This window comes from Leptonychotes weddellii, chromosome 10 (genome assembly GCF_054177405.1).
Source record: "Leptonychotes weddellii isolate Sample4059 chromosome 10, ASM5417740v2, whole genome shotgun sequence".
NCBI classification, from domain to species: Eukaryota; Metazoa; Chordata; class Mammalia; order Carnivora; family Phocidae; genus Leptonychotes; species Leptonychotes weddellii.
The window spans coordinates 19580917-19593657 of record NC_138378.1 but is presented as its reverse complement, the minus strand read 5'-3'; the positions used below and the strand labels follow the sequence as shown (position 1 = coordinate 19593657).

The 12741-nt window shown below is 40.6% G+C and overlaps 1 protein-coding gene across 4 annotated transcripts in view; it reads left to right on the top strand.

The window, feature by feature from the left end:
• The window catches only part of RPN2 (ribophorin II), a 116555-nt gene that overhangs the window by 21454 nt on the left and 82360 nt on the right, over positions 1–12741 (top strand). For all 4 annotated transcript variants that reach the window (XM_081832819.1, XM_081832818.1, XM_081832817.1 and 1 more), the window contains exons 5-9: positions 312–387; positions 1368–1502; positions 3880–4056; positions 5737–5855; positions 7605–7710. In XM_081832819.1, the coding sequence (XP_081688945.1) occupies positions 312–387; positions 1368–1502; positions 3880–4056; positions 5737–5855; positions 7605–7710 (613 nt within the window). The remainder of the gene's footprint in view (positions 1–311; positions 388–1367; positions 1503–3879; positions 4057–5736; positions 5856–7604; positions 7711–12741) is intronic.

Here is a 12741-nt window from a genome sequence, read left to right as displayed (position 1 = left end):
GTTCTGTATGTGATGCCACTAAGAACAAAACAGATTTCTAGAGGAGGGTGAAGTTGTGCTCCGTCTCTTCTCTGTGCCCACAGTACTTACTTCAGGTCACGTTGCCTGGATTGCCTTCTCCTGCTGTTAGGATCTTTGTAACGTCCTTTCCCAACTGGATTGTAATTAAGCTCCTTAATGGCTGAGGCTGTCTTATACTTCTAAAGAACAGGACAGGGATATTCCTGAAAGCGTCCCAATATAGGAAGGAGTGAGCAGATGAAAGGAGATGAGACTTGACATTCACTGGGGTTCTACCCTTTATCTTCCAGAACGGTCCAGGCTCTGCAGACGGCATCCCACCTGTCCCAGCAGGCTGACTTGAGGAGCATCGTGGAGGAGATTGAGGTGTGAATTTATTTCGCCAAATTAATTTCCCAGCTCCTGTCTTTGAAACCTTTTAGAAGAGTCTTGCAGATAGACATGCATGGCTTATTCTGGCCAGTTACATTTCTTTTCATATCCATAGCACACTTACGTTCTTTGTATCAGAGCAATACGTCCTGGGGGATATTCGTTAGGGTAGGATAGTTACACTCACTTAGGCGACAAATTACTTTTCTAGCCTTTTGTAGGTATAGGTTCATAGTCCACAGATTTTAGAGCCTAACAAACCTGAAATTCAGGTATTTTTTCCGCTACTTATTTCTTTGTAATCTCAGACAAATTATTTAATGTCTGAGCCTCAATTCCTTAAATGGTGTTGTAGGAACAAGTGAAGTTTTAAAGTACCTGGTATATAATAAGTGCTCAGCAAGTGGTCACTGTGTTTTTATTACGACTTGATCCTTTCCTTTGCCTGGGACCTCCTGCTGCTCAGAGACTGCTCTCATGGACTACATAGTCTGTGATGTCAGGCAGTCCACCTAGTGTCCTCACTGGGTGCCCCACAGGCACGTTCACTGCCTTGTGTTGCCCAGGAGAGGAGCATGTCTCTCTCCATCCTTTAGAGCATTGAACGAGAAAGAGAAATGCTCTGCTCTGTAGGTTGTATCCAGATGGATGGCCGTGGAATCCATCTGTGTCCCGATGCTTCCTGGGTGCCCTGCAGCCTGGTGTCTTCAGTGCCCTGACTCCGGCGCTTGGGCTTGAGTACCAGGGGTCAGGGAAGGAGTGCTCCCAGGGCTGCGGAAGACACTGTTCTCTTCGGATGCCTGTGGGATATACTTTATTTCTGCCTCAGCATCTTATTTGACAAAGTACTAAATGACTGAGGGGTTCTCCAGATTTAGAGTGAGATTTCTCAAAACTGCCTGAGGTGACAGTGGTTTGCGTATCTCATTCTGTTATCACTTGACTTCCAACATGCTTTCATTTTGTCGTGACAGGATCTTGTTGCTCGCCTCGATGAACTGGGAGGTGTATATCTCCAGTTTGAAGAAGGACTGGAAACGACAGCCTTATTTGTGGCTGCCACCTACAAGCTCATGGACCACGTGGGGACTGAGCCATCCATTAAGGAGGTACCTAACCATTCTCAGGCGTGAAACCCAAAGGGGTTGTTGACTTTATCTGCTAAGAATAGCTTTCTTCAAAGGGGGTATTGAGTTAGGCTTGGGGTGTAGTCACGTAGTGTCTTGGGTTAGGCATTGAAAACGAGAAACAGATGTAATGCCTATCCTCAAGAAACTGGTTGTCTATGGAATGGACAGGTAAACAAAGTGTCACGTTTGCATTATTTTAGTGTTTTACCATTTTTGTCTTAGAACACTTTACAGTTTATAAAGCATTCTTTTGTGTGGCTCATTTGATCGCCATAGGAAATCTGAGTAATATGCCCAGTCAGACTTGGTCCCTCTGTAGAGTGGCAGCGCGACATGTGTGGGGGGACACACAGAGAATAGGTGGTAGCGATGTCCCTAACCCAGGTCTCCCCATGCTGCAGGCTCTCTCCTTCCTGCGTGTTGTGTAGTAGACCTCCAGCCTTGTTACATTTGCTTTAAATGGGGGAGGGTACGTCATGACGTGGTGACAAGAAGGGCACATGTATTACACTAGTGTCACCTCTCTTTTCTTCCTGGTACTCCTTACTGCTTGTCTCTTGAGTGATTTCCATGTCGGTGGCTCAGGCAAACCCTCCTCCTCTTGAGAAGTACGCTGTTCTCCTCCCTTCCACCTCATCCTTGGCAATGGCTAAATCTGAATGAATCTTTGCTGACTGACATAGTTCTCTGAGAGGCGTGGGTATCTACCAGACATCTATCAAGAGTTAATTCTTTTTTGCTTTTCTCTTTGTGTTTTTTTTTCACCCTCAAGAGGAGCTTGTTAACCTGAAAGAACCTTTGGTTGAAATGTGTGTGGGAAGTCTCTTTGAGTTGGACCCTCTTTGTACCCCTTGTGCGTGAGAAGGTTACCAACCCTTGAGCTAAAGGATTTAAAATACAAGCTGCTGTTGTTTTAATTTTAGGAGGAGAGATTTGGGTTCCAAGTTAGAACTTTGATTTCTTTTATGCATTTTGAGTTCTGTGCTGAGTTTCTTCAAGTAAATAGTAATTAATGATCTGTCTTGGGTAATTTGAATTGATTTTATATTTTCTCTGGAGGATATGACCTAATAATTTATTCATGTATTAGCATTCTTCTGTTGTCTTTGGTTCATCCTAAGTGTAGAAGATCTGGAGATACCATATTCTCTTAATTTCTATGATGGGTGAAGTGCAGGAATGTGGGTCTTACAGTACAAATCATTTAGGAACTCTCCTATACACGGCACAGTAGATGATATGGTGATATTCTACATACACAACTTAAACTTTTTCTTGCTTTATTCCCAAGCTTCTACTAACCAGGTATTTGGCTGGAGTAATTTTGCTGTCACTGCTTTTGACATAACCATTCTGGTGAACAGTCACCCATTTTAACATGTCAACAGCCTAGTGATGGAAAAATGTAATTGGTACAATTAAAGAAAATTATTTCATGTCGACTGTGAATAACACTGTCGGGAACAAGGGAGCTCTTTTGTTAGATTGGAGGTTTTAAAAAACAAAACTGATTGAAGTGGAAAATGTTTCCTCTTAAGCAAACAACCTCCAGAATTTTAATAATGCCTTTTAGGTTCCATTTAAAAAAAAAAAAACTGCTTTTAGTTTTCTTCTCTAAACAGTCCATTAGTTCTTAATGGAAAGTTATTTTAGTTTCTTTCTAATGTACGTTTTGGCTATAAGGTTTCATCTTGTGAATTCAAACTTAACTCCAGTATACTGCTCAGAGGGGGGTTGGGAGGGAAGTTAGCTTAGGTGGGAGGGTGAGAGGAATTAGGAAAGAATATATTTTATTCTGGAAGGAGACAAATAGATTTACATGTGAATTTTGATCTTGCTTTTTTTTTTTTTCTTTTCCTGTTATAACTTGTAGGAGTTAACCTTTTAACCTCAGTTTTCTCCTTTGGAAAACATTGGTAATATCAATCTTTTCAGGGTTTTTGTCAAGATTTGAGTTCATGCATGTAAAGCACCTGTCATGGTATGTGACACATATAGTAATCTGGAACATAATTTACTGTTACATATTTTTTGGAATATTCTTTCATATCTCTGTAGTTCTCCAAAGGTACCTTGTATTTGTACAGGAAGCGTTCAGTAAACAGTTGACAGATAAATGCGTGAATTTCAGTTTGAACCAGAGGATAGAGAAAACACCAAATCCAGGTTTTAATCTTAAATGCAGAATATTTGCTTTCCACCCCCCTCTTACCAATTTTGATTAATGGCGGAAAGATCCTCCATGCAAACACCTAGAAACAGGTAAGGAATGACTTGAGCCAGTGGGGAGCGAGGGGTGGCTCTCCCGCCTTCCTGCCAGAGGAGGATCTCAAGCTGCATTTCCCTTTTCTTTCAGGATCAGGTCATCCAACTCATGAATGCCATCTTCAGCAAGAAGAACTTTGAGTCACTCTCAGAAGCCTTCAGCGTGGCCTCTGCGGCCGCTGCGCTCTCTCAGAATCGCTATCACGTGCCAGTTGTGGTTGTGCCCGAGGGCTCTCCTTCCGACACTCACGAACAGGCTAGCCTTCGGGTATGACTTCCGTGTCCACACTGTGCGGCCCTGATCGCTGTTTCCAGTGGAAGGCTCTCAGAAATCTAAGGACTGGTGGAAACCTGATTGTAACCCCCCCGAGGACATACCCATTAAATGTAGAGCAAGGCTCATTTCCCTTAGCTTGGAATTGGGGATATGGCCCCTGGGTGAACTAGTCACGGAACCCTTCAGATCAATCCAGAAAAGGTTTTTTTTTTTCTGGAAGATTTTTTATCGTCAGTCTTTCGAGAAATTAAATGCAAGAGAACTGTATTTCCGGAGTCGTAACACTAAATGTATAGAGAAGTCTTGCTTCTAAAAGGCATTTTCCAGTACCAGAACTTTCTAAATACGGTATTTAAAGACCGCTTTTTAAATTCCCCAGTAATTCTGGTGCTTACAGTTTTTAACACCAGGTCTCTTTCTCCTGCTGTTGGCAGTTTGTCTTTCTACCTCTTCATAGCTCGTCCCTCCCTCTCGCTCAGCAGGAAGCAGAGACTGCTTTTTTTTTTTTAATTTATTTTTTTTAAAGATTTTATTTATTTATTTGACAGAGACACAGCGAGAGAGGGAACACAAGCAGGGGGAGTGGGAGAGGGAGAAGCAGGCTTCCCGCGGAGCAGAGAACCCGATGTGGGGGCTCAATCCCAGGACCCTGGGATCATGACCTGAGCCGAAGGCAGCCATTTAACGACTGAGCCACCCAGGCACCCCACAGACACTGCTTTTTTATGGCGACTTTCTGAACAGAGAAAATGCACAGATCTTGAATACGCTTGGAGTTTTCATCTCAAATGAGGCATTTGTTGCTGTTGTTTGGAAATCAGTGATAAGCTAACATCTTCATAAGAAATTAGCATTTTATTTTATTTTATTTTATTTTTTTTAAAGATTTTATTTATTTATTCATGAGAGACAGAGAGAGAGAGAGAGGCAGAGGGAGAAGCAGGTTCCCAAGGAGCAGAGAGCCCAATGCAGGACTCGATCCCAGGACCCCGGGATCATGACCTGAGCCGAAGGCAGATGCTTAACCATCTGAGCCACCCAGGCGCCCAATTAGCATTTTATTTAGGTCTAAACGTTGGGGTTCCACACAGGAGAGTTCCATCGGTTCTACTTTAGTGGCCTTTTCACATATTCTCTTGAAGAAGTGCGCCCTGTCCTTCAAAATTGCCTCTCCTCTCCCTGATTACACTCACACCCCCTCAGCAAAGGCTGGGGTGAGAAATCACCTGATTAACATAGTTCACCATGAGTCAGGAGGGGGCAGCTAAGAGAGCAAAGTAGAAGTATTGGCTTTGTAGCTAGATAGGCTGGGGTTTGAGTCCTAGACCAACTGAACTGGCCACGTAGCCTCAGTTTCTTCATCTATCTCAGATGATTGATAAAGGAGCATGTGTGTAAAGTGCCTATCCTTGACTGAAGAATGAGAGTGTTGGACAAGATCATCTTTAAGATCCTCCCTACCTCTAACATTCTATAATCTATCCCATTACCCATTTCCTTGTATTCTGTGTCTGATTTCTGATAGAACATAGACCAAAGTCAGTGAAGGTGTCTTGAAATAAGGTTCTAACCCCGGAAGAGCTGGCTCCCTGTGGATAAAGCACCCCAGAAACAAAATTTTATACTCCTTCGGCCTTTGTTGCTACAGATTATTTTAAAATTTATTTCTAGTTGCAGGTCACCAATGTTCTGTCTCAGCCTCTGACTCAGGCCACTGTTAAACTAGAACATGCTAAATCTGTTGCTTCCAGAGCCGTTGTCCTCCAGAAGACATCTTTTACCCCTGTAGGGTAAGTCTTGAGCTTATTTTTGAAGGGTATCAATAGACTTGTTTTGCCTGTAGCCAGTATAACCCGAATTAATATGGATATTATGAAATACCCCCAAACCAAATTTACCTAAACTTTGGTTAGGTAAATTTGACTTACTAATATCAAAATTCTATAGTTATATAAGAAAAGGATTTTTAAAGCTAAAAGAGGGGCATCTGGCTGACTTAGTTGGTAGAGCATGGGAATCTTAATTTCGGGGTTGTGAGTTCAAGCCCATGTTGGGTGTAGAGATTACTAAGAAAAATAAATAAATAAACTTAAAAAAAATTAAGCTAGAAGAATTTTGTTTTAGTTTTACTCTTTCCTTCCCTATCTATTTCTAGTTGTCTCTGTCATTGTGATGTAAGTAGCCAGTTTTAAATTTAATACTGTTTTTTTCTGATGTATGAGTAATACAAGTTTATTGTAGAAGAAATACAGAAAAACACAAAAAATACAGATCACCCATAATTCTACCACCTGGAGATAACTCCTGTCCACATTTTGTTGTCCTTTTTTGTCAGCCCTTTTTCTATGCAAATATATTTTTAATTGCATTAGGATTATGCTTTGTCTATAACAATGTGTCATATTTCCCCCATAGGATTAAATCTTCTTCAGTCTTTTTTTTTTTTTTTTTTAAGATTTTTATTTATTTATTTGAGAGAGAACAGAACGGGCGGGGATGGGGCGGGGTGGTGGGTGGCTGGTGGCAAAGAGGGAGCCCAACGTGGGCTTGATCCCAGGATCCCAGGATCATGACCTGAGAAAAAGGCAGACACTTAACCGACTGAGCCACCCAGATGCCCCTTCAGTCTTATTTTTAATGGTTATATATTGTTACGGACACTTTAAAAGAATTAAGGATGAATTTTTATATGAGACTTTGGTAAGTGTTAAATTGGTAAGCTAATGAGACTGGGAACTCTGAATTTTAGAGAGAATATGTGTTTTTTGTTTTTTTTTTTTTTAAGTAAGCTCTAGGTGCAACATGGGGCTGGAACTCTAGACCATGAGATCAAGAGTCGCATGCTAAAAAAAAAAAAAAGTGTTGCCTGTTCTACTGGCTGAGCCAGCCAGGTGCACCAAGAATATGCATTTCTTAGACAATGATAAAGATACACAGGCAATATGTCAAATTAAAAAGCAAAATCATTTTTAGAAATGCTGAGTGGAATGGTAAAAGACATTTGGGATTTTGCTATGTAGTTAGAGTTAATTTTCTACCCTTTCCCCCCTTTAAAATAAGTTATTGATATTTTCATAAAAGTAAGGTATGTCATTTTTAGGAAATTCACAAAACACAGGAAAATAGAAATAATACAAAAAATTGCCTGCAATTATGCTGCTCTACACCAACCTTTTGAACATTTCTCCTCTCTCTTTTTTTTAAAACATAATAGGGATCATACTGTAGACTGTTTTGCATTTAATTGTGGAAGTCTACCCGAGGGGGGTGGGATTTTAGGATTTTAGGAGCTGAGAGGACAAAACAAAGGAAAGAAGACTTTAGAGACTTGAAGAGGAGGTCATTTTAGATCTCTCTGAAGTTTTGCCCACATCATAATCTGTGATTGAGCAGGAGGTTGCCCAGCTGGGTGGGAAGTTGAAAGGTGAAGATGTGGTGTTAGCCCTGGCTTGTCTCAGGGAGGGTCACGCGCAGCCCATTTGTTACATTCATGACTTTGCTATGTAAATTCTTGCTAACCCTGCTGTCATTCTTAACAGGGATGTTTTTGAACTAAACTTCATGAATGTCAAATTTTCCAGTGGTTATTATGACTTCTCTGTCAAAGTTGAAGGTGACAACCGTTATATTGCAAATAGTGTCGAGGTAAGTGCTTTTCTTGTCATCCCCATTAAATCCACGGAAATGACCAAGTAGGCACACAGCATTAATCGTCTGGTATATTGCCTTCATTTTACAACCAAGTTAATGTGAATATGTTAAGAGAAGCGTAGGTTTAAACTACGCTTTGCCAAGAACTTGATCATAGTGAGTTTTATTTATAAATTATTCATTTTCTATTATGATTTAGTATTAGTATCTCATAAAATTTAGGAAGTAGAAAAAATAAAAATCACCTATAATTTCACTGAGACATAAGTATTCTTATTATGATGTTTTGTGTGGTAGGTCTTGATAGATTTAGAAAAGTGCCTGATACTAAGTAGGTGATGAAAAGCATCCAGTGACATACTGTAGTGAGGCTCTCTGGGTAAAGTACAAAAGAAAATCAGTAAGTTTCTTTTCTTTTTTTGTGTGTTAGGGGTGGGGGGCAGCAAAGCAGTTTATTGAGAGATAGCAAAGTTCTAGTACAAAGCTCCCAAGGAGGGAGGGGACCTAAGAGGGTTACCCGAAAATCAGTAAGTTTCATAATTATGTTTCATGTTTCATGTTTAGCTAACTCTAGTTGTGTTGAAGATCCAAAGTGGTTTTAAGGATGGCAAACTATGCCTCATTTATCTGATGCTTGAGGAGTGAGGTATTACACATCAGTGGTTTTCCCAGCTAATTGGAGTATACCCCTTCAGTCACCATGGCTTTCATTTTAACCTTTTTCATAGAAGTTTATTTAAGATGAATTACATGTTTTCCTACTTTCTTAAACTTATGGTTTGGTTGAAAGATATGGCTATGGTTTAACCACTTCTTATTCTGAATTAGGATCATCAGTATGCACCCTTTATTGAAGGCCTATGACATAAGAAGCCTAGTTGTGTGTGCTTTTGCTTACATTATTTTTGTCTTACAACAACCCTAAGACACGCACAGATCGTTGCACAGAAGAGGCTCAGACGGGTAGAGTAACTTGTTCAGGTCATGCAGCCTGTGCTTGGGTGGATTCCCTGCCCAGGATCAGTTTAGTCAGCGTGCCCTGCAGAGTCTTCAGCCTGCATAGTGGCTGTGGGGCTGTGTGCAGCCCCACCAGCCGGCCTTCCCTTCAGCTGTCATTTCTCAGTGCTTTTGCCACCGTGTCTTCGCTGCATCTGCTTAGTTAATTGTTGTGCCTTCTGTTGGATGAGGGGGACTTGGAGTGGTCCTGCGCCTTTCCTGAATAGATAAAGATATGCTGTTTCAAAAGTGGGGCATTACTTAACATAGGTAGGTTAAACACTAATATTTAAAGTTTGTCAGAAAGGAAAATATTTTCTGGAACTCTTTTCTTCACTTTTCAGGTGTCATTTTCCACTCACTTTTTTAAAAATTTATTTTAATCTTTATTTTTTTAAGTAAATCCTATGCCCAACATGGGGCTCAAACTCATGACCCCGAGATCGAGTCACATGCTCCACTGACTGAGTCAGCCAGGTGCCCATCGTTTTTCTTTTTTTTTTTTAAGATTTTATTTATTTGACAGAGGGAGACACAGCGAGAGAGGGAACACAAGCAGGAGGAGAGGGAGAGAGAAGCAGGCTTCCCGCTGAGCAGGGAGCCCGATGCGGGGCTCGATCCCAGGATCCTGGGATCATGACCTGAGCCAAAGGCAGATGCTTAACCAACTGAGCCACCCAGGCACCCTCGTTTTTCTTTTTTTAATAAAATGTTTCATTTTTTTCATTTAGAAATAATTTTGATCTTAAGTTGCAAAAATGGTATGAAGAGTTTCCATGTAAATTTTAGGTTTTTTTAATGTTTTTAAACTTTTTTTAAAAAGATTTTTCATTTATTTATTTTTGAGAGAGAGAGCAAGCATACAGAGGGAGAGGGAGAAGCAGACTCCCCACTGAGCAGAGAGCCCGACACGGGGCTCAGTCCCAGGACCCTGAGACCATGACCTGAGCTGAAGGCAGAGGCTTAACCAACTGAGCCACAAGGCGCCCCAAGTTTTCAGGTTTTAAGGATGGAAAACTATACCTCATTTATCTGATGCTTTGTGGGAATGGACTTAACCAAGTATAGTAGTATAAAGAATGCTCCTTACCCAGCTTCCCCAAATGTTAATGTCTTGTAACTGTTATATAATTATCAGACCCAGGAAGTTTACACTGTTTGCGATACTAGAATTCTACTAGAATAATAGAATTCTACTCTAAGAAAAAGCTATCCCTCTCCCAACCCTGTCTTCATTTATTTATTTACTCAATTTATAACACTTTGGGCTCATGGAAATTTATTTTACTCTGTAGGTTATGATCCTTTCCTATCATCATTTATATTGTTGCTCACATTATCCCAGGTTTGACCTTTAGGAAGCTCCTCAAGTTGGCTCCTATGACACTCACTTTTTTTTAATGAGAGGACAAGGCAGCTGGAAAGTTTGACCTTTTCAAAAGTGGGGCATTACTTAACGTAGGTAGATTAAACACTTATATTTAAAGTTTGTCAGAAAGGAAGATATTTTCTGGAACTCTCATCTCTGCCTTTTCTCTACCTCATGTCTGACCTTTTTGGGCATGAGACATCTGATCCTAGTCCATTCACTAACACAAAATTTGGGTAGAAACTATTGTAGTGTGCACCTTGAACCTTTAAAATCTAGATCCTTTGAATTTTAGCTTGTCTCATTAAGGGTCCTTATTTGCAGCCGAACACGTTAAAAGGCAGACTTTTCTTTCTTTCATTCTTTCTCCTTAAAAAAAAATTTTTTTTTGCCTGAAACCTTTTCTTCCTTCTATCTTCACAGTCTGAATAACAACATATCCAGTTTAAGTGCCATACCCATAGGACACAGTTGTTCTTTTTTTTTTTTTTAAGGTTTTATTTATTTATTAGAGCATGAGCAGGGGGTGGGGGGATTGGGGCAGAGGGAGACAGAAAGGCAGGCTCCCCAGTGAGCAGGGTGCCTGATGCGGGGCTCAATCCTAGGACCCTAGGATCATGACCTGAGCTGAAGGCAGACGCTTAACCAAGTGAGCCACTCAGACATCCCAGGACACAGTTGTTCTTAACCTCTTCTTTCTTTCCATTTCTGACTTCCAGTCAGTCACCAAGTCCTGTTGATTCCATGTTTGAATGGCTTTTGCATGAGCCCTTTGTTCTTCAGTCCCTGTGTTCCCAGTTGGGTAGAGCCCTATATTCTCTTTCAAGATGGGTAAGGGAGTTTCTAACTACAGCTGGCCCTTGAACAACAAGGGTTGCATAGGTCCACTTACATGTGGATTTTTTGACAAATACAGTACAGTACTGTAAATGTATTTTCTCTTTCTTATGGTTTTCTTTTTTTTTTTTAAGATTTTATTTATTTATTTGACAGAGAGAGAGCACACGCAAGCAGAGGGAGAGGGAGAAGCAGGCTTCCTGCTGAGCAGGGAACCCAATGCAGGGCTCCATCCCAGGACCCTGGAATCATGACCTGAGCCAAAAGCAGATGCTTAACCAGCTAAGCCACCCAGACGCCCCTTTTTTTTTTTTTTTGAAGATTTTATTTATTTGTTAGAGAGAATGAGAGAGAGCACATGAGAGGGGTTAGGGTCAGAGGGAGAAGCAGACTCCCTGCCGAGCAGGGAGCCCAATGCGGGACTCGATCCAGGGACTCCAGGATCATGACCTGAGCCGAAGGCAGTCACTTAACCAACTGAGCCATCCAGGCGCCCCCAGACGCCCCTCTTAATGGTTTTCTTAATGACATTTTCTTATCTCTAGCTTTATTGTAAGAATATATAGTACACGATATGTATAATGTACAAAATAAGTGTTTATCGATTATGTTATCAGTAAGGCTTCTGGTCAACAGTAAGCTATTAGTAGTTAAGGTTTGGGGGAGTCAAAAGTTATACATGGATTTTCAGCTGCACTGGGTGGGAGTCGGTGCTCCCCACCCTCTATTGTCTTCAATTTCTGCCCCTTCCATTTAATTTTCCCTAAGTGCTGCTAGAATGATAAAATCACATTGTTCCCCGGGTTAAACATTTCTTTGATTTCCTATTGCCTGTAAGTGAGGTCTACACACCTTAGAATGGTTTAGAAGGTCCTCCACAAGGCATGTGCACATGCTTCAGTGTGGGTCCGTCCCCATCCCCTCAGTGCTAGCTGCTCTTGACTGCATACTGGTTCTCAGATATGCTTGATGTGCACATGTCTTTGGATCTCAGCTCTTGCTTCCCTCCATAAGAAAGGCTCTTCCCCTCCTTTGCTCATACACTCAACTACTCATGCTGGGAGGTCTAGTTCAAATGTTTCTCCTTCATCTGTGCTCCCATAGAACTTTATTTTTATTTTTTTTTTTTTAGTCTGGACTATTTCAAATATACAGAAAAGAACAGAAAGTAATTTAATGAATCCTCATGTACCCACCAGCCATTCAACTCCTTCATACCCTAATATTTTGATGTATTTGTCCTACCCCCACCCCACCTTTTTTGGTAAGATATTTCTGTATTTCTGTTACACATATATGTAGTTTTAAACAATATAGTGCATTGATTTGCATCTTCTTAAAATTTGTATGCATCCTTTTGCAGTTTGCTTGATCTCATTCAATATTAATTTTATGACAGTCCCGTTTATGTCTGTAGAACTAGAAGTATATGCATTCTACGGGTAATTGTCATGAAATTGTCTTCCTTTTATGAATGAATCAGATTTTTATTAATTTATTTTCCTGTTGGTGGACATTTAGATTTCCACTATTACAAACAATGCAGCTGTAAACATCTTAGCACATGTTTCCTTGTGTACATTTTGTTTGTTTATCTAGAGTGAAGTTGTGAGATCATAGGTTGCACTTAGCTTCCAGGTTTATTAGGTATTGCCAAATTGCTCTTCTCTTCATATTCTTACCAGTATGTGGTATTAAGAATTTTTGATAATTTGATGGATATGAAGTGGTGTCTATTTTTTCTTTTAAAGTTTTATTTTTTTAGTAATGTCTGCCCCCAATGTGGGGCTTGAACTCATGACCCTGCGATCAAGAGTCCAACA